This window comes from Oncorhynchus clarkii, chromosome 23 (genome assembly GCF_045791955.1).
Source record: "Oncorhynchus clarkii lewisi isolate Uvic-CL-2024 chromosome 23, UVic_Ocla_1.0, whole genome shotgun sequence".
NCBI classification, from domain to species: domain Eukaryota; kingdom Metazoa; phylum Chordata; class Actinopteri; order Salmoniformes; family Salmonidae; genus Oncorhynchus; species Oncorhynchus clarkii.
The window spans coordinates 9,489,479-9,514,413 of record NC_092169.1 but is presented as its reverse complement, the minus strand read 5'-3'; the positions used below and the strand labels follow the sequence as shown (position 1 = coordinate 9,514,413).

The window sequence follows — 24,935 nt, the reverse complement described above, 5'->3', positions numbered from 1 at the left end:
GCACTCACCTAAAAAGTCCATAGTGTTTTTGTGGGGAAAAACTCATTCTGATTGGTTGGGCCTGGCTCCCAAGTGAGTGGGCCTATGCCCGCCAAGGCCCACCCATGGCTGCACCCCTGCCCAGTCGTGTGAAATCCATAGGTTAGGGACTAATGAACTCATTTCAATTGACTGATTTCCTTATATGAGCAGTAACTCAGTAACATCTTTGAAATTGTTTCATGTTGCGTTTATATTTTGGTTAAATTACAGATAATCACATTTTAATTTGGCATTATAAAATCTATCAAGTGTGTGTTTAAAAATGTCCTCCAATTCTTCGGTTGAGAGTCGTGTTAATATCATTATTTAGTGCAGACCGATCGGTCTGTATCCCATGTACACTACGTAGCGTTTATAAAAAAAAAAATGTGCCTGTGATACAGAGGCGCGCGCAGGCACCCGCAACGGTCATGTGAACGCGCCCTCTGTCGTGGCTTCCAATGTCATATGACTAGCCGCCGCAGTGTCATTTAATACCATACAGAAATAGCTAGCTTGTTACCAGTATCTTTTACTTATTACCCTTAGCTACTAGCACACCAGCTATACTGTAGTTCAGGTAGAGGGTTTATTTAAGTATGGCAACCTTGGTGGGAAACAGGACAATGGACATCAACGGTCCTGCTGCGGCAAGGACACACACACAAGCTGTGACCAGAAACTACATCTCTCAACCAAGGCTGAGTACGTAGCTAGCTACCGAGCCAGATGCTTGATTCTCCATAGCTTGCTAACTACTGGATTGTTTGCGCGAAAACAAATACTTACAGTGTATGTGAAATATTCGATAAAATACATTTTGCATTACTATTGAACCGACTGTCACTGCATCGACATAAGTAAAATGCTTGAAGGTGTGAAATGGCTAGCTTGCAAACTAATATTAGCAAGCTAGCTAACCTGTGTGCGGAGCTGTTTTGCAACAGTCCCATTTATAATCTTTGCTTGTCTTTTATGTAAAAGTGTAATCTACCAGTTTAATATTAGCGTACACTTTATAAATATAACTATGCGTTTAACTATTTACTATATTTGTTAATCATCAAGCGTTATGCGAACATAAGCTAGCTAGGTAAAGACAAAATAAGCTAACTAGCTAGCATAGTGAAATCAGCTGACTGCTCCTGACAGAATGAATAACCGTGCGATAGCAAAATATAGCGTGTCACGAAATCAACGCCTTTACTCTATAATGTACAGAAGATTGGTGTATGTCATGGAAATTGTAACTATGTAGCTAACTAATTGTATTGGTTTGTGGTGTGGAAATTATTGCTAGGAAGATGGAGTTATAGACTGACAAATAAATTGATTATCCCACTAAGACATAATCACGTGAGGCTGAAGGCACAGACAACATTGAGACCGATGTTTCACTGGATGTACAAATGTGACGCATCCGTTTGGCGTTTCCACTCACTACCAAATATGGTAGTGAGGAAGCCAACTGGCGTGCAGTTTGAGAAGATGGAACGAGATGGATTTTGACCGACATTCAGCAAATCTACTCCTCAATTAAACAGTTTAATCTCAATACAGTTTTCTGTTCCCAAAACTAGAATCTGTTATAAACAGAACGGACTAAGTTTTGTAGACTTCACTCTTAGCACACTTTTTTATTTTGCAGTTTAGGAGTGTGAAGGTGAACTGAGGTATTGCACACGGTCACCTCAGAGTAGGCATTCCTTACAGAATATGCAGATGCAGATTAGAACGCGGCAATAGGATATAGCTATTGCTTGTTCTGACCACTGACTCATTTGTTCCTATTGGGAATTACACGCTGTGGTCTATCTTGGTCTAGTTATCACTGTACATAGATTTTTTTCCTATTGTGTTATTGACTGTACGTTTGTCGCACTGCTTTGCTTTATCTTGGGCAGTTGTAAATGAGAACTTGTTCTCAACTGGCCTACCTAGTGAAATAAACATTATAAACAATCTTTGTTGCAGGCCTGCTGCTGGTAGTCATTAGATATCACGTTTTTGGTTTTCGCCCTAGCACTACACAACTGACTCATAACCAACTCATAATCAAGCTTTGATTATTTGAATCAGTTGTCATGCTAGTGTAACCGACGACCGACGTGAAATGGCTAGCTAGTGGTGGTGCGCGCTAATAGCGTATCAATCGGTGACCTCACTCGCTCTGAGACTTTGAAGTAGTGGATCCCCTTGCTCTGCAAGGGTCGCTGCTTTTGTGGCGCGATGGGCAAAGATGCTTCGTGGGAGGCAGTTGTTGTGTGCAAAGGGTCCTTGTATTCAGACCCTTTGCTCTGTTGAAACACCTTTGCAGCAATTACAATCAAGGCTTCTTTGGTATGATGCTATAAGCTTGTCACACCTGTATTTGGGGATTTTCTCACATTCTTCTCTGCAGATCTTCTCAAGCTCTATCAGGTTGGATGGGGAGTGTCACTGCACTGCTGTTTTCAGTATCTCCAGAGGTGTTCGATCGGGTTCAAGTCCGTGCTCTGGCTGGGCCACTCAAGGAGATTCAGAGACTTGTCCTGAAGCCACTCCTGCGTTGTCTTGGCTGTGTGCTTAGGGTCGTTGTCCTGTTGGAAGGTGAACCTTCGCCCTCAGTCTGAGGTCCTGAGCGCTCTGGAGCAGGTTTTCATGAAGGATCTCTACTTTGCTCTGTTAATCTTTCTCTCGATCCTGACTAGTTTTCCAGTCCCTGCCGCTGAAAAAAACATCCCCACAGCATGATGTTGCCACCACCATGCTTCACTGTGGTGCCAGGTGCCAGGTTTCTTCCAGATGTGACGCTTGGCATTCAGGCCAAAGAGTTCAATCTTGGTTTCATCAGACCAGACAATCCTTTAGATTTCAGAATGGAAGCCACTGTGTTCTTGGGGACCTTCAATGCTGCAAACATTTTTGGTACCCTTCACCAGAACTGTGCATCGACGCAATCCGGTCTCGGAACTCTACTGACAACTCCTTCGACCTTATTACTTCGTTTTTGTTCTGACATCAACTGTGGGCCCTTATATAGACAGGTGTGTGCCTTTCCAAATCATGTCAAATCAATTGAATTTACCACAGGTGTAGAAACATCTCAAGGATGATTAATGGAAACAGGATGCACCTGAGCTCAATTTCTAGTCTCATAGCAAAGGGTCTGAATACTTATCTAATTTAATGTTTCTGTTTCTTGTTTTTTTATTTTTTTTTATTAAAACAATGTTTTTTGCTTTGTCATTATGGGGTATTGTGTGTAGGTTGAGAATTTGTATGTATTTAATCCATTTTGGAATAAGGCTGTAACGTAACAAAATGTGGAAAAAGTCAGGGGCTCTGAATTAGCCCAATGCACTGTATGTACATATTTCTAGGAATAAAGTTAGAATGTTAACAGTAGCAGCAGCATATGATGAGTCAGTTTATACAAAAAAAATGTTTATACTAAAAGGGTCAATGAAGTTAGCAGACTTATGGCATGGGGGTAGAAACTGTTCAGGGTCCTGTTGGTTGCAGACTTGCATCGGTACTGCTTGCCATGCTTAAGCAGCGAGAACAGTCTTTAACCTGAACCCCGTTCCGCTAGCGGAACCCCTCGCCAACAGCCAAGGAAATTGCAGGGCGCCAAATACAAATCATCAGGAATCTCATAAATCAAATTTCTCAAACATACAAGTATTAGCCACCATTTTAAAGATAAAATTCTCGTTAATCCAGCCACAGTGTCTGATTCCAAAAATGCTTTACAGCGAAAGCTCCACAAACGATTATGTTACGTCACTACCAACTCACAGAAAAACCCAGCCATTTTTCCAGCCAAAGAGAGGAGTCGCAAAAAGTACAAATAGAGAGAAAATGAATCACTAACCTTTGAGGATCTTCATCAGATGACACTCATAGGACTTCATGTTACACAATACATGTATGTTTTGTTCGGTAAAGTTCATATTTATATCCCAAAATCGTATTTTACATTGGCGTGTTACGTTCAGTAATTCCAAAACATGCAGTGATATTGCAGAGAGCCACAAATTCACAGAAATACTCATTAGAAATGTTGATGAAAATTAAAGTGTTATGCAATGAACTTTAGATACACTTCTCCTTAATGCAACTGCTGTGTCAGATTTAAAAAAAACTTTACGGAAAAAGCATAATCTGAGAATGGCGCTCAGAGCCCAAACCAGCCAGAGAAATCTCCACCATGTTGGGTAGTCAACATTATGCATAAATAACATTATAAATATTCACTTACCTTTGATCTTCATCAGAATGCACTCCCAGGAATCGCAGTTCCTGTTTTTGTTTGATAATGTCCATCATTTATGTCCAATAGCTTCTTTTGTTAGAGCGTTTGGTAAACAAATCCAAAATCACTTTCAGATCCAGTTGGACGAAAAGTTCAAAATTATATTACAGGCCAAAGAAACTTGTCAAACTAAGTATAGACTCAATCTTTAGGATGTTTTTATCATAAATGTTCCAACCAGAGAATTCCATTGTCTGTAGAAAAGCAATGGAACGAGAGATACCTCTCATGTGAAAGCACATGACTGAGAACGAGGCTGCAGGCAGACCCCTTAGTCAAACAGCTCCCATCCGGCCCCCCATCACACGAGCAGCCTGAAACAAAGTTCTAAAGACGGTTGACATCTAGTGGAAGCCTTAAGAAGTGCAAAATAACCCATATCCCACTGTGTATTCGATAGGGGTGAGTTCAAAAACTACAAACCTCAGATTTCCCACTTCCTGTTAGGATTTTTTCCTCAGGTTTTTGCCTGCCACATGAGTTCTGTTATACTCACAGACATCATTCAAACAGTTTTAGAAACTTCAGTGTTTTCTATCCAATATTACTACTAATATGCATATATTAGCATCTGGGACAGAGTAGGAGGCAGTTCACTCTGGGCACGCTATTCATCCAAAAGTGAAAATGCTGCCCCCTATCCCAAAGAAGATAACTTGGGTGGCTGGAGTCTTTGACAATTTTTAGGGCCTTCCTCTGACACCGCCTGGGCTGTCCGCACTACACTCTATAGCGCTTTATAGTTGGATGCCAAGCAGTTGCCATACCAAGCGGTGATGCAGCAAGTCAAGATGCTCTCAATAGCACAACTGTATAACTTTTTGAGGATCTGAGGGATCACTTCAGCTTCCTGGGGGGGGAAGAGCCGTTGTCGTGCCCTCTTCATGACTGTGTTGGTGTGTTTGGATCATAATAGATCCTTAGTGATGTCGACACCGAGGAACTTGAAGCTCTCGCCCCCCTCGACTACAGCCCATCGACGTGAATGGGGGCGTGCTCGGGCCCTCCATTTCCTGTTGCAACCTCACACTCAACGTCAACAAAACTAAGGAGATGATTGTGGACTTCAGGAAACAGCAGAGGGAACACCCCCCTATCCACATCGATGGAACAGTAGTGGAGAGGGTAGCAAGTTTTAAGTTCCTCGGCATACACATCACAGACAAACTGAATTGGTCCACTCACACAGACAGCATCGTGAAGAAGGCGCAGCAGCGCCTCTTCAACCTCAGGAGGCTGAAGAAATTCGGCTTGTCACCAAAAGCACTCACAAACTTCTACAGATGCACAATCGAGAGCATCCTGGCGGGCTGTATCACCGCCTGGTATGGCAACTGCACCGCCCTCAACCGTAAGGCTCTCCAGAGGGTAGTGAGGTCTGCACAACGCATCACCGGGGGCAAACTACCTGCCCTCCAGGACACCTACACCACCCGATGTCACAGGAAGGCCATAAAGATCATCAAGGACATCAACCACCCGAGCCACTGCCTGTTCACCCCGCTATCATCCAGAAGGCGAGGTCAGTACAGGTGCATCAAAGCTGGGACCGAGAGACTGAAAAACAGCTTCTATCTCAAGGCCATCAGACTGTTAAACAGCCACCACTAACACTGAGTGGCTGCTGCCAACACACTGACACTGACTCAACTCCAGCCACTTTAATAATGGGAATTGATGGGAAATGATGTAAATATATCACTAGCCACTTTAAACAATGCTACCTTATATAAATGTTACTTACCCTACATTATTCATCTCATACGCATACGTATATACTGTACTCTATATCATCGACGGTATCCTTATGTAATACATGTATCACTAGCCACTTTATACTATACTATGCCACTTTGTTTACATACTCATCTCATTTGTACATACTGTACCCGATACCATCTACTGTATCTTGCCTATGCTGCTCTGTACCATCACTCATTCATATATCCTTATGTACATATTCTTTATCCCCTTACACTGTGTACAAGACAGTAGTTTGGAATTGTTAGTTAGATTACTTGTTATTACTGCATTGTCGGAACTAGAAGCACAAGCATTTCGCTACACTCGCATTAACATCTGCTAACCATGTGTATGTGACAAATAAAATTTGATTTGATTTGATCAGCTGCTTTGTCTTGCTGACGTTGAGGGAGATGTTGTAGTCCTGCCACCGCACTGCCAGGTCTCTGATCTCCTTATACGCAGTCTCATTGTCTTCGGTGATCAGGCCTACCACGTCGTGTTGTTGGCAAACTTAATGTTGGTGTTATGCGTGGCCACACAATCGCGGGTGAACAGGGAGTACAGAAGGTTATTAAGCTTGCACCCCTGAGGGGCCCCAGTGTTAGGGTCAGTGTAGTGGATGTGTTGCCTACATTCACCACTTGTGGGCATCCTGTCACGAAGTCCAGAATACAGTTGCAGAGGGAGGTGTTCAATCCCAGGGTCTTTAGGTTAATGATGTTATTTTTGTCCAAGTGGGAAAGTGCAATAGAGATTGCATCATCTGTGGATCTGTTGGGGCGGTATGCTTATTGGAGTGGGTCCAGGGTGTCTGGGATGATGGTGTTGATGTGAGCCGTGGCCAGCCGATGTTAGTGCTACGGGGCAATAGTCATTTAGACATATTACATTGGCTTTCTTGGGCACATAGACTATGGTTGTCTGCTTAGCGTAGGTATTCAGGTGTCGTGTTATACACATGCATTTTCTGTTTTTTTATTTTTTTTATTTATTTTTTAAACTCTTAAATATCTTGCTGCATATTGAAAATGCAGATCTAAAATGCTTGTTATTGTCATTTCTGCTCGACATCACTCATCTTGTACTTCAGTTGCACTTCTCCACTCGGAGCATAATTCACCAATGGCAGCACTCTGACAGATGTGTAGCTACTTTTCTCGGCATAGCCTACTTTTCTCCGGGGAATTGTAAGGTTCACTTCAAACAAAACATTAGGAAATGTAGCTGGCTACATTCTTTCTATGATAAACATTTAGAAATATGATGGGTATTCATCGTTTTTAAAATGTAATTGCTCATTGTTAACTCATTTACTTGTGTGACTGCTAGACAAATAGCATTACAATTCTGTCATCTGATGAAAAGGAAGCTATTTTCAGCGGAATGTGTTACAATAATATTTTTTTGTGAAGGAAAACTGTAGTTGCACGTCACTGATCACTATTGAACCAAAAAAAACATTTAATATAAAACACAGGTGAAATGGATTAAAACACAGATTCGACCCCTGAGTATTAGACTGGGTCAGGGAGAGGTTGAAGAAGTTAGTGAAGACACTTTTCAGTTAGACATCACATGCTCTGAGTACGCATCCTGGAAACCCGTCTGGCCCTTTCCCTTTGTAATCCGTGATGGTTTTCAAGCACTACCACATCCAACAAGCATCATTAAAGCCTCTCTAGGATAGGGGGCAGCATTCGGAATTTTGGATGAAAAGCGTGCCCAAATTCAACTGCCTGCTACTCATCCCCAGAAGGTAAGATATGCATATTATTAGTAGATTTGGATAGAAAACACTCTGAGGTTTAAAACTTATTGAATCATGTCTGTGAGTATAACAGAACTTATTTAGCAGGCGAAAACAGAGGACAAACCATTCTGATTTTAGGTCACTCTTTTCAATGGATTTTATTGGGAATCCAGATTTCTAAGGGGCCTTCTTGCAGTTCCTATCGCTTCCACTGGATGTCAACAGTCTTTAGAAATTGGTTGAGGTTTTTCCTCTGTGTAATGAAGAAGTACTGCCATCCAGAACGAGGGTAACTTGAAGTGTACTGTTAGATAGAGGCGCGTGACCAGAAAGCTAGCTAGTTTTTTTTTTCCCTCCTGTATTGAACACAGATCATCCCGTCTTCAATTTTATCGATTATTTACGTTAAAAAATACCTAAAGCTGTATTAAAAAAGTAGTTTGAAATGTTTTGGCAAAGTTCACAGGTAACCTTTGACATATTTTGTAGTCACGTTGCGCAAGTTGGAACCGGTGTTTTTCTGGAACGAGCCAAATAAATGGACATTTTGGATATATATCGACGGAATTAATCGAACAAAAAGGACCATTTGTGATGTTTATGGGACATATTGGAGTGCCAACAAAAGAAGCTCGTCAAAGGTAAGGCATGAATTATATCTTTATTTCTGCGTTTTGTGTCGCGCCTGCAGGGTTGAAATATGCTTTTCTCTCTGTTTACTATGGTGCTATCCTCAGATAGCATCGTTTGCTTTCGCCGAAAAGCCTTTTTGAAATCTGACATGTTGGCTGGATTCACAAAAAGTGTAGCTTTAATTTGGTATCTTGCAGGTGTGATTTCATGAAAGTTAGATTTTTATAGTAATTTATTTGAATTTGGAGCTCTGCATTTTCACTGGCTTTTGGCCAGGTGGGACGCTACCGTCCCACATATCCCAGAGAGGTTAAGTGTCCGTGTTAGTGTTCTGTTCCTTGAAAGGGGAATTTCTAGCCTTTTTAAAATAACCAAAAAAATACTGTAATCCTTGGCTTCTGTTTGGGATATGTACGTACGGTCACTGTCGGGATTATGTTGTCGACGCACTAATGAAGCCGGTGACTGATGTGTTAAACTCTTCAATGTCATGGATGAATCACATAACATATTCCAGTCTGTGCTAGCAAAACAGTCATGTAGCTTAGCATCCACTTCATCAGACCGCAACCGTATTGAGCGCATCACTGGTACTTCCTGTTTGATTTTTTTCTTGTAAGCAGGAATACTGTTATGGTTAGATTTGAGAAATGGAGGGCAAGGGTGAGCTTTGTCTGTGTGGAGTAAATGTGATCTACAGTTTTTTTTGTCTCTAGAAATAGGTAAGACAAATTGCCGTTTTCCTGTATTAAAATCACTGGCCGCTAGGAGCGCTGCTTCTGGATGACCATTTTCTTATTTGCTTATGGGCCTATACAGCTCGTTGAGTGCGATCTTAGTGCCAGCATCGGTTTGTAGGGGGTAAATATACGGCTACGAAAAATATAGATCTAATTTCTTGGTAAATAGTATGGTCTACAGCTTATCATGATTCAAGCATTAAAAAGCAAATTCCTTCCCAAACCATTCATTTTTCAACAATTTTAGGTGTTTTCTGGTCATTAGTTCTATTCGTATTGACTGCCATGTAAAGCAAAACTACCCCAGCTCTGGTTGATAGTTCTAGAATTTTGCAGGTTCTTATGGCACACACAAATGGTTGCTGTGGAGCCCCCCCAAAAAAAATATTGGTCACATACACATATTTAGCAGATGTTTTCGCAGGTGTAGAGAAATAGGGTTCTAAGCTTGTTTGTGTACTGCCTTTAGCCGGCATCAGAGACAGCAGGATGATGGCCAGGCCTATTTTCACACTGTGGTGGAGAATAGATCTCTGAAAGGCAGCCTTTTCCCAATACACCACTGCTAAAAGGCCTGCGAGATGGAGGCATATCACAGATGGATGGTGACCCCATTAACTGTCCCTTGAAATAATAACATGGGGATGTGATTTCTCTCTGTTCTTTCATATAATCCTGTATTCAATTTTGGCCTGTAGGTAACAGAAACCAAACTTTGTATCTGCACAGTTCTTCCTGTAAATGTGTTATACAATTTTCTGTGGAAATTGTTAAAAGTAGTCATTGTGCATAGATTTCTATGGTTTGTTCAACTTTTAAAATCAATTGTTGTCTGGTACACATTGTAAAGTGAAAAATCTGAGTCAGCGTGATTTCGTTACCATGGAATTGCCCTACTGCTAACATGAGTCAATTCACCTAAATTGCAGTTGGCTAGGCTATATCCTGGCTGCCAATTTCAACCATTTAATGGATATTTTAGAACGGGGCATCGGCTAGATGATTAGTTGTAATATTTGCAGTGTCGTAGACAGTAATTGTCAAAAACAGTAACTTCTTCGGGGTATCCCCCCCTTCTCAATTCCCGCCTGAAGACATACTCTAATCTAACTGCTTGTAGCTCAGGCCCAGAAGCAAGGATATGCATATTCTTGGTATCACTTGAAGGGAAACACTCTACATTTTGTGGAAATGTGAATTGAATGTAGGAGAATATAACACAATAGATAATAGTAGAAGATAATACAAGGAAAAAACAGTTTATTTTATCATTGTTGCATCATCTTTCAAATGACCAAGAACAGCCAAACATTCAGATGGGATACTGGTTACAATTTGAATGAAGAACATAAGAGGGCAACAATAGTTTAGCAAAGTTTCAGACAGATAACTTCAAGAATGAGCGAGCTACATGATATTGAGCATGAAGTCTCCCAGGTGTCCCACACTTATTTTCCACCATAATTTGCAAATAAATTCTGTCCACAGCTCTGTCCACAGCTCTCAGGCATTTCCTTCTGGAGGATGAAGGCATTCACCACAGCAATGTCAATGAAATGATAGAAAAAAGTATTGTACCATTTCATGGTCTTGTGGAGAACATTGTAGTAGCCTATCAGTGCATCTGACAGGTCCACATCTCCCATGCCCTTGTTGTAGTCCTTTACAGCAGCTGGAATTGGGACATCTTTTGTGGTCCATGCCCCGGTACCGTCCTTTACACGCCTGACGACGTGATCGCCACTGAAGGACTTGTGGATACTGGAGCACATGACCACCTCTGGTATCCATCCACTTTACAAAGAGCAGGCCATCTTCACGAATCCATTGCATGGTACCCCGCTCAACCCGCTTAGGCATGCCGTTCACCTTTGTTTTTGGAAAGCCCACTCTGTTGGTCCGAATCGTGCCACAAGCCCACACATCCCACTTCCTCAGCTCTGTAAACAGGATAGGGCTTGTGTAGAAGTCGTCCACAAACAGTTTGTGACCCTTCCCCAGCAGTTGAAAATCCAATAACTCCATAACGGAATCATAACTAAGTCCATTACTGGTAGCAAAACTGTTTTTCCTCTCATAATCAAAGAAATTGTATGTGTATGCATACACAGAATCAGCCAAAACAAACCGTTTGTAACCCCATTTTTTGTTGTTTTTTCAAGCATTTATTGTTTGAGGCCAATTCTGCCTTTGAAGCTACCATCCTCTCATCTATGGACAGGTTCTGGGCGGGCTGAAAGTAGGTCTTGCATGCCTCAACGATGTTGGGGTAGAGAGGTTTGATTTTGCAGTGCCTATCAAACCTTGCTGTGCCTCTCTTGTCATTCTCCCCATCAACTTCTGGGTCACTGATGTGAAGCTCCCGTGAGATAGTCAGAAACCTTTTACAAGACATGACAGTGATGGGGAAAGGCAGTTGATAGAGAGCTGACGTTTTCCAGTAGTCCCTTAGAGTTTTCAACTTCACCAGCCCCATGTAAAAGACCATTGAAAGGTAGCAGAAAAAGCTTCCATGCCCCTTTCTTTCCTGCCTGCTTCTTAGCCCAACACTTATTGGTGTTCGACACCAGGGAATCAACAACTGACGAGGTGAAAAACAGTTGAAGGGAGCTGTACTTTGCAGTCATGTCTAGTTGAGGTCCTGGCTGCCTTTTGGGTCTAAAAACTGATGAAATTGGTTCCACATCATCTTCTAATACAGAGTGCCAACGACCCTCTGGCCCTCTGTCTGCAGGTTTCTCTCTTCCCCACCTCCGATTCTTTGTCACTGACTTCACATCTCTAGATGGCCGGGTAGGTGTGGAGCCGGAGACAGCAGGGGTCCGGGTGGATGAACCAGCTTCAGAGGGAGATGGACACCTAGACATTGGTGGTTCATAATCAAAATCACTGCCACTGTGAAAGATTTAAAAAAATCAGTAACAATACTTTCACAGTATGAACCCTGTATCAACACGTAAAATAAACATATGTATTATATAGAGTACAGGGAACATAATCCCTATGGTGAAGTGCTGTTCCATTCCATGTTTATGTAAAATCAATTTAAAAAAATATATATATATCACACACACACTGTATAGCCAATGTGTACTTAACACATTTCATTACTGATGATATTTTTATACATTTCAAATAAAATAAAATCTCAAAAAAATACAAAATGAATAATATTTTATATTATTAATTTCAAACAATGACATTACCAGTCCACAATGGCATCCTCTCTGTGCAGAAACATGTCTTCCACCTGGGAGTCAAAACTGGCTTCGCTGAAAGATTAATCTTCTTGAAGCAACTCGGTCTTGCTTTCTCTATCAATTTCCTCTGTAATTTGGGTTAAATCTGTATACCGAGACCTTGTTTTAGCTTTTCCTGATTTATTTGCCATAATTGAAATATGCTGAAAATGCTATTGACTATGTACTGCTATGCGTAACACTCGTGGCTCCGTCAAGTAGGATTTGCAATGGCGAATGAACCTCTTTTTTACGGCAGAGTTTGCGACAAAGGCTGGTCTTTGAACGTATAACCATTACATATTGCCGTTTACCTCAGCTCATTGGCTATCTTCCAAGCTAGATTTCAAGATGATCAGTGGTCATTGGGCCAAAATACAGTCGATCAACGATAGACCGGTCCTAACATTGGTGTGCAATGAGGTCATTGATTGGTGTCTTAAAATCGGTTTGTTTCGGTCAATACGTCCCGGGAAAAGAACCATCCAGTATGATTGTGTTAGTAACAACCAGAGGATTGCAATGAAACCAACCATGACTGGATAAACGTTTGTTTTGTGTGTAATTACCACAAATGTTTCGTTTAAAGTTGAATGAGACGGAAACCACGATGCAAGCGGTTTACAAATGTTTCGTGTTAGGCTATAAAAATGGATTTTATCAAACAAAATGAACATTCACTGTGTAGTTAGGACAATTGGCATTGCCACCAGAGGAAGATCTTCAAAGATAAGCAATTTATTTTATTATCATTTCTGACTTTCGTGACACTAATGCTTGGTTGGAAAATGCTAGTAATACTTGTGTGTGGCCTTTTTGGCCTTTTTTTTGGCTGGCCTTTTTGAAATCTGACATAACTGCTAACCTGTTTGGGCTAGGCGGCAGCATTTTCACTTTTGGATGAAAGGTGTGCCCAGAGTAAACTGCCTCCTACTCAGTCCCAGATGATAATATATGCATATATTATTGGATAGAAGTTTCTAAAACTGCTTGAATGATGTCTGAGTATAACAGATCTCATATGGCAGGCAGACAACCTGAGGAAGAAAATCCAACCAGGAAGTGGGAAATCTGAGGTTTGTAGTTTTTCAACTCAGCCCCTATTGAAGATACAGTGGGATATTGGTCATGTTGCACTTCCTAAGGCTTCCACTAGATGTCAAGTCTTTAGAACGTTGTTTGATGCTTCTACTATGAAGGGCGCTGAATGAGAGGGAATTGAGTCAGGTGTCTGGCAGAGAGCCACAGGCTCGTGACGCGCGGTCATGAGAAAGTTACCTCTCGTTCCATTGCTTTTCTACAGACAAAGGAATTCTCCGGTTGGGACATTATTGAAGATTTATGATAACATCCTAAAGATTGATTCTATACATCGTTTGATATGTTTCTACGACCAGTAATATAACTTCTTGGAATTTGTCCGACATTTCCGCTGGACCTGCCCGCGCCTAGTGAGTTTTGATTTGTTTACTAAACGCCCCAACAAAAGGTGTTTGGACATAAATGCTGAACTTTATCGAACAAATCAAACATTTATTGTGGAACTGGGATTCCTGGGAGTGCATTCTGATGAAGATCATCAAAGGTAAGTGAATATTTATAATGCTATTTCTGACTTCTGTTGACTCCAACACGGCGGATATGTCTTTGGCTGGTTTGGGCTCTCAGCGCCGTACTCAGATTATGCTTTTTCCTAAAGTTAAAAAAAAATCTGACACAGCGGTTGCATTAAGGAGAAGTTTATCTAAAGTTCCATGTATAATAGTTGTATCTATCAATGTTTATTATGAGTGTTTCTGTAAATTGATGTGGCTCTCTGCAAAATCACCGTTTGTTTTGGAACTACTGAACATAACACGCCAAAGTAAAATGAGATTTTTGGAAATAAATATTCACTTTATCGAACAAAACATACATGTATTGTGTAACATGAAGTCCTATGAGTGTCATCTGATGAAGATCATCAAAGGTTAGTGATTCATTTGATCTATATTTCTGCTTTTTGTGACAACTCTGGCTGGAAAAATGGCTGTGTTTTTCTGTGACTTGATGGTGACCTAACCATAATCGTTTGTGGAGCTTTCGCTATAAAGCATTTTTAAAATCAGTCACTGTGGCTGGATTAACGAGAATGTTATCTTTAAAATGGCGCCTAATACTTGTATGTTTGAGAAATTTGATATGAGATTTCTGTTGATTGAATTTGGCGCCCTGCAATTTCATTGGCTGTTCCCAGACAGGTGGACAAGAAGTTCATCTTTTAAATGATGTAAGATGCATGTATTTCCATAAATGTTTAATATTATGAATGGTCTATTTAGAATTTGAGCCCTGCCATTTCATCGGATGTTGACCTGGTGGGACGGTAGCGTCCCACCTACCCCAGAGAGGTTAACTTCTTAGTGACAGGGCAGTATTTTCACATCCGGATGAAATGCATGCCCAATATCTTGCATGTGTGATTTAACCTCTCTGGGATATGTGGGACGCTAGTATCCCACCTGGCCAAAAGACAGGGCAAATGCAGAGCACCAAATTCAAATAAATTACTATAAAAATCTAACTTTCATGAAATCACACACGCAAGATACCAAATTAAAGCTACACTTGTTGTGAATCCAGCCAACATGTCAGATTTCAAAAAGGCTTTTTGGCAAAAGCAAAGAATGCTATTATCTGAGGATAGCACCATAGTAAACAAAGAGAGAAAAGCATATTTCAACCCTGCAGGCACGACACAAAACACAGAAATAAAAATATAATTAATGCCTTTGACGAGCTTCTTTTGTTGGCACTCCAATATATCCCATAAACATCACAAATGGTCCTTTTTGTTCGATTAATTCCATCTATATATATGCTGCTGCCCTATCCAAAACGTCAATTTATTTGGCGCATTTTATCCAGAAAAACACTGGTTCCAACTTGCGCAACGTGACAAAAAAAAAAATATATATCTCAAGTTGTACCTGTAAGTTGTAAGCTTTGCCAAAACATTTCTAACTACTTTTGTAATACAACTTTAGGTATTTTTTAACGTAAATAATCGATTCAAATTGAAGACGGGATGATCTGTGTTCAATACAGGAGGAAAATAAACTGAAGCATGCTTTCTGGTCATGCGCCTCTATCTAACAGTACACTTCAAGTGACCCTCGTTCAAGATGGCCGTACTTCTTCATTACACAAAGGAATAACCTCAACCAATTTCTAAAGACTGTTGACATCCAGTGGAAGAGATAGGAATTGCAAGAAGGTCCCTTAGAAATCTGGATTCCCAATGAATTATTATATATTTTTTCAAGTCTGAATGGTGTGTCCTCGGTTTTCGCCTGCTAAATAAGTTCTGTTATACGCAGACATGATTAAAACAGTTTTAGAAACTTCAGAGTTTTTTTTTTTTAATCCAAATGCATATTTTTAGTAGATATCTTTATCTTCAGGCATTTGAATTTGGGCATGCATTACATCAGGATGTGAAAATACTGCCCCCTGTCACCAAGAAGTTTGATTTTATAGTAAATTATTTGAATTTGGTGCTCTGCATTTCCCCTGGCTTTTGGCCAGGTGGTACCCTAGCGTCCCACATATCACAGAGAGGTTAACAAACTTGTATGCCATCTGTTAATACGAATAAAATAGTTCAATAACGAGCCCAGTTGGTTTACCCACAGAAAAATACAGGAACCTTCCTGCAAGCCATGATTGGCTGAGATGATGGATGGGCTGGAGATGTCGAGATGAGTTCAGATTGGTCTGCCATGTAGCATGCTTCTGTCTATAACATGAGCTGCTAAGTATGTGTGGATAATCTGGTCTTCCGCAGCTTTTTTTGAAAGATATCATGAAGAACTGAACGGTTTGCTACTGCTCTCAACACTGCTGCCCTGAAGTTAATGGCGCTATCGACAAAGTTCAGTGGGAAAAATGTTGGAGTAGTTTCTAGAGGATGTCGTGCCATGCTTACTCTCGCTGACTCTGAAAATGAATCAGCCAATGAGGAAACCCCTGATTTAGTTGACATTTTCATTGATCCAGACATTATAGTGTCTTCTGATGACAATGGTGGGGAAGCTGGCTGGTAGCTGGCTGGCTCGCTAGGAAATGTTTACGATCTGTGTAGGACCCCCCCCCCCCCCCCCCCCCCCCCCCAGAGGTCCCGAGTTGGATGACAGTTCAAATTGTATTTATTTTTTTGTTTTTCTCCCCCCCAGTCAGTTTTGTCCCTCTCTCTCGTACCCAGTTATTTTCAACGCGGTATTAGAGTTGCGATTATGGTTCTTTGTTTAGCAAGCAAGCTAGCTAGCTTCCTATATGTCATAACAAAAGACTCCACTATGCCTTTTAGGAATCCTGAGTGGCGCAGCGGTCTAAGGCACTTCATCGCAGTGCTCTAGGTGTCACTACAGACCCGGGTTCGATCCCGGCTGTACAGGCCGTGATCGGCAGTCCCATGGAGCGGCACATAATTGGCCCAGCGTTGTCCGGGTTAGGGGAGGGTTTGGCCAGGATAGGCTGTCATTGTCAATAAGAATTTGTTCATAACTAACTTGCCTGTTTGAATAAATAAAAACGTGACAGATTTTTATTTTATATAGTATATGTTTACCAGAAACTTTAATGTGAACAACATTTTGTTGTTACATCCTGAATTCAAAATGGATTAAATCTTTTTTTTCCTCACTCCTCTACACACAACAATTTCAAAGATGTTACTGAGTTACAGTTCATATAAGGAATCAATTAATTGAAAGTATTAAATTGAAGCCCTAATCTATGGATTTCACATGACTGGGAAACCAGAAATGCATCTGTTGGTCAGATACCTTAAAAAAAGTAGGGGCGTGGATCAGAAAACCAGTCAGAGTCTGGTGTGACCAATACTTGCCTCATGCAGCGTGACACACCTTTGCATAGAGTTGATCAGGCTGTTGATTGTGGCCTGTGGAATGTTGTCTCACTTGTCTTCAATGACTGTGTGAAGTTGGTGGATATTGGTGGGAACTGGAACACTGGTGGAATATGCAATTCAAGTGAGAGACTTTGTCATGTCTTCAAACAATCATCTTTATTTAATATCGATACATTTTTGCAATATTGAAACCGGTCATCTCGACAGTCTTCACTGTTGGGATGAGCAGCCTAACTGAAAATGAACAAACAGATCTTATATAGGACCTAAAAATGCTTACTCAGACTAGTGAACTCCGGATCAGAGTTCACCCCTCCATTCACCACGGCATGCTGAGAATAGTCTCAACATAGTACACAACTTCTTTACCCATGTCATTAGTATAACAACAATCAATCCATAATACATTCATTGCTCCACTCATATAGTTATCATACAAAACTTACTCAAATCAGTCATTTAAAAAAAAAAATCATTCAGTTTCCAAATCATAATTAAAACACCAATTTAATTATCCAACCCAAATTTAGATAGAACCAATGTGAATCACTGAGGAATGTCAATCACTCAATGTAAAACCCTGAACTTAACACACATCAACACTGGCAGAATGTACATTTATATTAACATACAATACATTCACCTTTATAATTAACAAACTTTCTCATCAGGGTTATAATTACAGATCAGTAGCAGTGTATAGACCTCAATCAACATTATTATTATTATTATTATTATTATTATTATTATAATCAATTACGTGCACAGTTGACCAACCCCCTCCCTTTCCCAGCACTCAATCTTCTGGCATTTCTTCATTTTTCTTCTTCAGATAGCTTCAAAGTGGATGGCCCATAACAATGCCCCAATTTCAATGTCTCACCTGAACCCCACCAAAATTATTATGTCTTGTCAACCAGTATACCAGCAATGTGAGAAGTTTTGGAACGGATCTCTCTCCATGCTCACTCCACATGGACTTCTTTTGCACTCCTGATAGAAAATGCAGTTGATAGCTTCAACTGGATGCTGTACACCGGTTTCTGGCATACCCGGTTTTTGGTTTTTCTCCCTCTAAAAACAGAAATAAATCATTCTAAATAACAAACTGGCTTTATTTACAAATTGGTAACAACTGGGAGACCTATGGTAACAATGTCTCACTTCATGTTCAACAATGACCTTTTTTATTATTGATTTAGAATGATATAAAAGCCTGTTGTATATTCTCACAAATATATTATTAACCCTGTTATTAGCAGGACAATATATTTTGGTCATGGCTCCCGAGTGGCGCACAATGGGGACTGCCTTGCAATTCTCCAGCTGTATCCACTGAACGCGTGCAACGTTCAAGGCAGGGGGGCAGGGGGCACGGGATGGGCCGCAGAGCCGCGCACAGAAGACTGACCTAGCCCATAGGGAAGGGAGGGGGAGGACCTCCACACTGGCAGCACTTTAAAGGGCATTACACTAATAATGGCGCTGACTCAGGGAACGTTCCCTGTGTTAGTGCCAGTCTGCACGTTCAAACTAAAACCATGTAACTAATAATGGCATCTTTATGCTTTTTTTTTTTTTTCAAAATCAAATCAAATTTTATTTGTCACATACACATGGTTAGCAGATGTTAATGCGAGTGTAGCGAAATGCTTGTGCTTCTAGTTCCGACAATGCAGTAATAACCAACAAGTAATCTAGCTAACAATTCCAAAACTACTACCTTATAGACACAAGTGTGAGGGGATAAAGAATATGTACATAAAGATATATGGATGAGTGATGGTACAGAGCGGCATAGGCAAGATACAGTAGATGGTATTGAGTGCAGTATATAGATATGAGATGAGTATGTAAACAAAGTGCCATAGTTAAAGTGGCTAGTGATACATGTATTACATAAAGATGCAGTAGATGATAGAGTACAGTATATACGTATACATATGAGATGAATAATGTAGGGTATGTAAACATTATATTAGGTAGCATTGTTTTAAGTGGCTAGTGATATATTTTACATCATTTCCCATCAATTCCCATTATTAAAGTGGTTGGAGTTGAGTCAGTGTGTTGGCAGCAGCCCCTCAATGTTAGTGGTGGCTGTTTAACAGCTTGATGGCCTTGAGATAGAAGCTGTTTTTCAGTCTCTCGGTCCCAGCTTTGATGCACCTGTACTGACCTCGCCTTCTGGATGATAGCGGGGTGAACAGGCAGTGGCTCGGGTGGTTGTTGTCCTTGATGATCTTTATGGCCTTCCTGTGACATCGGGTGGTGTAGGTGTCCTGGAGGGCAGGTAGTTTGCCCCCGGTGATGCATTGTGCAGACCTCACTACCCTCTGGAGAGCCTTACGGTTGTGGGCGGAGCAGTTGCCGTACCAGGCGGTGATACAGCCCGACAGGATGCTCTCGATTGTGCATCTGTAGAAGTTTGTGAGTGCTTTTGGTGACAAGCCGAATTTCTTCAGCCTCCTGAGGTTGAAGAGGCGCTGCTGCGCCTTCTTCACGATGCTGTCTGTGTGGGTGGACCAATTCAGTTTGTCTGTGATGTGTTCCCCCGAGGAACTTCACTTACTACCCTTTCCACTACTGTTCCATCGATGTGGATAGGGGGGTGTTCCCTCTGCTGTTTCCTGAAGTCCACAATCGTCTCCTTAGTTTTGTTGACGTTGAGCGTGAGATTATTTTCCTGACACCACACTCCGAGGGCCCTCACCTCCTCCCTGTAGGCCGTCTCGTCGTTGTTGGTAATCAAGCCGACCACTGTTGTGTCGTCCGCAAACTTGATGATTGAGTTGGAGGCGTGCGTGGCCACGCAGTCGTGGGTGTTTATTGAGTTATGGATCCATAACGAATTACTATGGGAATAAATATCACTGAATTACAGAAATATCTTCTATGTAATTAATGGCAGAGTCACTTCATATTTTTCAATATACTGTAGGCCTACCGTAGGCAACATGAGTTTCAATAGTGTTGAGTAATGTGCTGTTAAAAGTAGTGTAGGTCTTACTTAGACTATATTGAAGGTATAAGCAAGAGGATTTAAAGCGATAGCCTACAACTATTTTTAGCACCGTTTCGCGCTACTCTGAGACGAGCATGGGAACTGGTCTTGATAAATCAATGCGATTTTATTTTCACTGAATCTCCGTTTGGTTACTGGTTAGACTAGAATTAGAAAATTAGGGTATAGAATAGAGGTTGACCGATTTTAATTGGAATGGCCGATTTTAATTAGGGCCGATTTAAAAAAAATAAAAAATAAAAAAAAAGTTTTCATATTCAGAAACCGGTATTTTTTTGGACACCGATTTGGTGAACATGTGGTGGACACCGATATTAAATTTAAAAAAAAAAAATAATTGTAAAAAAAAAATTACACCTAATATTTAACTAGGCAAGTCAGTTAAGAACACATTCTTATTTTCAATGACGTCCTAGGAACGGTGGGTTAACTGCCTTTTTCAGGGGCAGAACAACAGATTTTTACCTTGTCAGCTCTGTGATTTTGTTTTTGCAACCTTCCGGTTACTAGTCCAATGCTCTAACCACCTGCCTTACATTGCACTCCACGAGGACCCTGTTACGCGAGGGAAGCAAGAAGCCAAGGTAAGTTGCTAGCTAGCATTAAACTTATCTTATCTTATAAAAAACAATCAATCTTAACATAATCACTAGTTAACTACACATGGTTGATATTAGTTTATCTAGCGTGTCCTGCGTTGCATATAATCGATGCGGTGCCCGTTAATTTATCATCGAATCACAGCCTACTTCGCCAAACGGGTGATGATTTAGCACTGTCGTTGCACCAAACCTAACCATAAACATCAATGCCTTTCTTTAAAATCAAGACACAAGTATATATTTTTAAATATATATTATATTTAGTTAATAATGCCTGCTAACATGAATTTCTTATAATTAGGGAAATTGTGTCACTTCTCTTGCGTACGGCACGCAAGCAAGCAGTCAGGGGATATGCAGCAGTTTGGACCTCCTGGCTTGTTGCGAACTGTGTGAAGTCCATTTATTCCTAACAAAGACCGTAATTTGCCAGAATTGTACATAATTATGATATAACATTGAAGGTTGTACAATGTAACAGCACCTGTTAGATAAAATACAGAATATTTCACTGAAAGAATAAACGTTTTGTTTTCGAAATGATAATTTCCGTATTCAACCATATCAATGACCAAAGGCTCGTATTTCTGTGTGTTATTATGTTATAATTAAGTCTGATTTGATAGAGCAGTCTGACTGAGCGATGGTAGGCAGCAGCAGGCTCGTAAGCATTCATTCAAACAGCACTTTTGTGTGTTTGCCAGCAGCTTTTCGCTGTGCTTCAAGCATTGAGCTGTTTATGACTTCAAGCCTATCAACTCCCTAGATTAGGCTGGTGTAACCGATGTGAAATGGCTAGCTAGTTAGCGGGGTGAGCGCTAATAGCATTTCAAACGTCACTCGCTCTGAGACTTGGAGTAGTTGTTCCCCTTGCTCTGCAAGGGCCGCAGCTTTTGTGGAGCGATGGGTAACGATGCTTCGTGGGTGGCTGTTGTCGATGTTTTCCTGGTTCGAGCCCAGGTAGGGGCAAGGAGAGGGACGGAAGCTATACTGTTACACTGGCAATACTAAAGTGCCTATAAGAACATCCAATAGTCAAAGGTATATGAAATACAAATCGTATAGAGAGAAATAGTCCTATAATTCCTATAAAAACTACAACCTAAAACTTCTTACCTGGGAATATTGAAGACTCATGTAAACATTTCCAGGCGGAAATTGAAAAAAGTAGGGGGGTAAGAGGTTAACCTCGGGTCCGGGAGCGTAATCATCGACTGACACTAATTAGCATAACGCAACGGACATAAATATTCCTAGAAAATATTCCTATTCATGAAAATCACAAGTGAAATATATTGAGGCACAGCTTGGCCTTTTGTTAACCACCCTGTCATCTCAGATTTTCAAAATATGCTTTACAGCCAAAGCTAGACAAGCATTTGTTCTACACGTTTGACTGAGAAGTCGCCCGGAAATTGCAGTCACGAAAACGGCGCAAAATATTCCAGATTAGCTCCATAATATCGACAGAAACATGGCAAACGTTGTTTATAATCCACCCTCAAGGTGTTTTTCAAATATCTATTCGATAATATATCCACCGGATCAATTGGTTTTTCAGTAGGACCGATTGGAATAATGGCTTCCTCTGTATTTTACGCGAGAATCACTCAGAGCCATCAGGTGACCACTTGCGCAATGTAGCCGCTTATGGGTATTCTTCAACATAAATGCGTAAAACTATGTCACAATGCTGTAGACACCTTGGGGAACACGGAGAAAAAGTAATCTGGTTGATAGCCCATTCACTGCTCAATATGGACGCATTGGAACGCAGAGCTTTCAAAACATGAATCACTTCCGGATTTGATTTTTCTCAGGCTTTTGCCTGCAATATCAGTTCTGTTATACTCACAGACAATATTTTTTACATTTTTGGAAACTTTAGAGTGTTTTCTATCCTAAGCTGTCAATTATATGCATATTCTAGCATCTTGTCCTGACAAAATATCCCATTTACTACGGGAACGTTATTTTTCCAAAAATGAAAATACTGTCCCCTAGTCACAAAAGGTTAAATCTGATTAATATTATGATGTTTCGATTCCAAGAAAAATCCTCTGGGTTTCTGTTAGGATGGAACTGAAAATATGGCTCTGTACAACGTGACGGTCGAGAGTACATTACTGGGCGATTTAGCTAAAAAATCCCCATGTCCTGCAGGCAAGTGGGACACCGGGGTTCAATTCCCCGATGGTGAGGAAGGAGTAGGCTGTCCTTGTAAATAAGAATTTGTTCTTAATAAAGAAACAGTCAAAAGTTTGAATACCTACTCATTCTAGAGTTTTTCTTTATTTTTGTACTATTTTCTACATTGTAGAATTATAGTGAAGACATAACTATGAAATAACACATGGAATCAGTTCTTATTTACAAGGATAGCCTACTCCCTCCTCCCCCTCGGGGAGTTGAACCCCAGTCTCCTGCGTGCCAGCATTCTCTAGTACAGCCATTTATGGAAGGCTATCAAATGCTTCTTAAAGATGCCCTCTGGTGGTCAAACCAACACTAATTAGCATTACTGGTACCAGTGGTTCACACTTAAATAACGTGCCATAGAATTCTGCGGCACTATGCAAGCTGCGCCGCAGTACGCTGCAACTTTTAAAGTAGGAACCCCTGTAGGCAGGTTACCAAGAGTGACGAAATGCTCCTCGCCCCAGCAAATGGCTCTAAACTGTTACTGTGGTGTCATTGTTCTTTCAATTTATAATAACTGCACCACTCTGCCACCTTTTGCAGAGGCTGTGGGTTTAACCAGCTGTCTCTTTGAATAGGTGTCCCGATCAGTATGCACCCTGCCAGCAAAAATATCCCACAGATTAGTGTTCCCACCCTGCCAGCCAATTCTACCCCGTTTTCAAGCCTGATTACACATGCCCCAATCAATGCAGTCAGGTGGGGAGTTCTCTTTACATATTGGGTCCATCTACTTTCAGGGTTAAAAGCCTGCCCATTTGATGGGGTTGTCATCACTATAAGGAGCATTGTTAGAAGAGCCAAGCGTTAGAAACTTGAAAGAGCAAGGTTGGCAGCATCCACATTTTTGGTGAATGCCTCAGACCTAGGCTATTCATTAATTAAACCTATTCATACTATTTGATGAATGTCTTAATCATTTGCACGCTTACATTTTTGTATGATGAGTTGGAATATTTCAAGATACTTAAAATGAAACCTTTTCCTCCCCATCCATCATACAAGGGTGGACGTTCTATTTTGTTTGGAATTTGGCTTCTCAGAAACGTGATACTTTCTAGTTTGAAGTTCTGCCGTTTCAAGAAATTAGTCAACGTACCAATGCCTGTATGCAGGCTTTTATAGCCTTTAATGATTTCAGAAAGCAGGCTGATTTAGGCTATTCAATGTCATATTCATGTAAAAAATAATCCTTCTAAACTGTCCTTGTACCATTATAACATATTTTTATTAATTGGTTTTCGTTTGTGATCTCTCTTACACTGGTTTTTAGAAGCCATTGAGATTTTACTGAAGGTTACTTTAATTCAGTTTTGCAAGGACCGTCTTGACTCTTGTCCAATGTTCCCTCTAAGCTGCCACTCATCTCCCCCAGGACTGCTGCTCAGAAAAAGTCCACAGAGAGAAGCACAAGATTGAACTTCACTCAAGTTTCCACAGCAGTGATCATCAACCTAGTTGATCTCCAAGGCATTCCTAGTCGGCAAACATTTCTGTAATAAATCCAACGATAAAGCCTTGTTTTTTTGGTGTTCTTCTTGGGCTGTTGGCGCACGATTCAGCTGACCTGCACGTCGGGTAGGCGAACTGTTTCTATTTTGAGCCATTTCATGTGTCTGAAGGTACAAACTCCGTCTTCCCGGTGGGCCCAGAGAGCAAATCAAGTGCACTATACGCTTGCCGCTGGCTCAGATGAACGTGTCTGCAGTAACGTAGCAGGCATAAAAGAAAGCTACAGCAAAGTTGATACTGTGAGATTTGAAAAAGTTTA

The 24,935-nt window shown here is 40.9% G+C and overlaps 1 protein-coding gene across 1 annotated transcript in view; it reads left to right on the top strand.

The window, feature by feature from the left end:
• The first annotated feature begins 423 nt into the window (after positions 1-423).
• Positions 424-24,935, top strand: part of LOC139381339 (V-type proton ATPase subunit B, brain isoform-like) — a 59,485-nt gene continuing 34,973 nt past the window's right edge. The window contains exon 1 of the mRNA XM_071124793.1: positions 424-726. Coding sequence (XP_070980894.1) covers positions 621-726 — 106 coding nt within the window. The 5' untranslated portion in view covers positions 424-620. The remainder of the gene's footprint in view (positions 727-24,935) is intronic.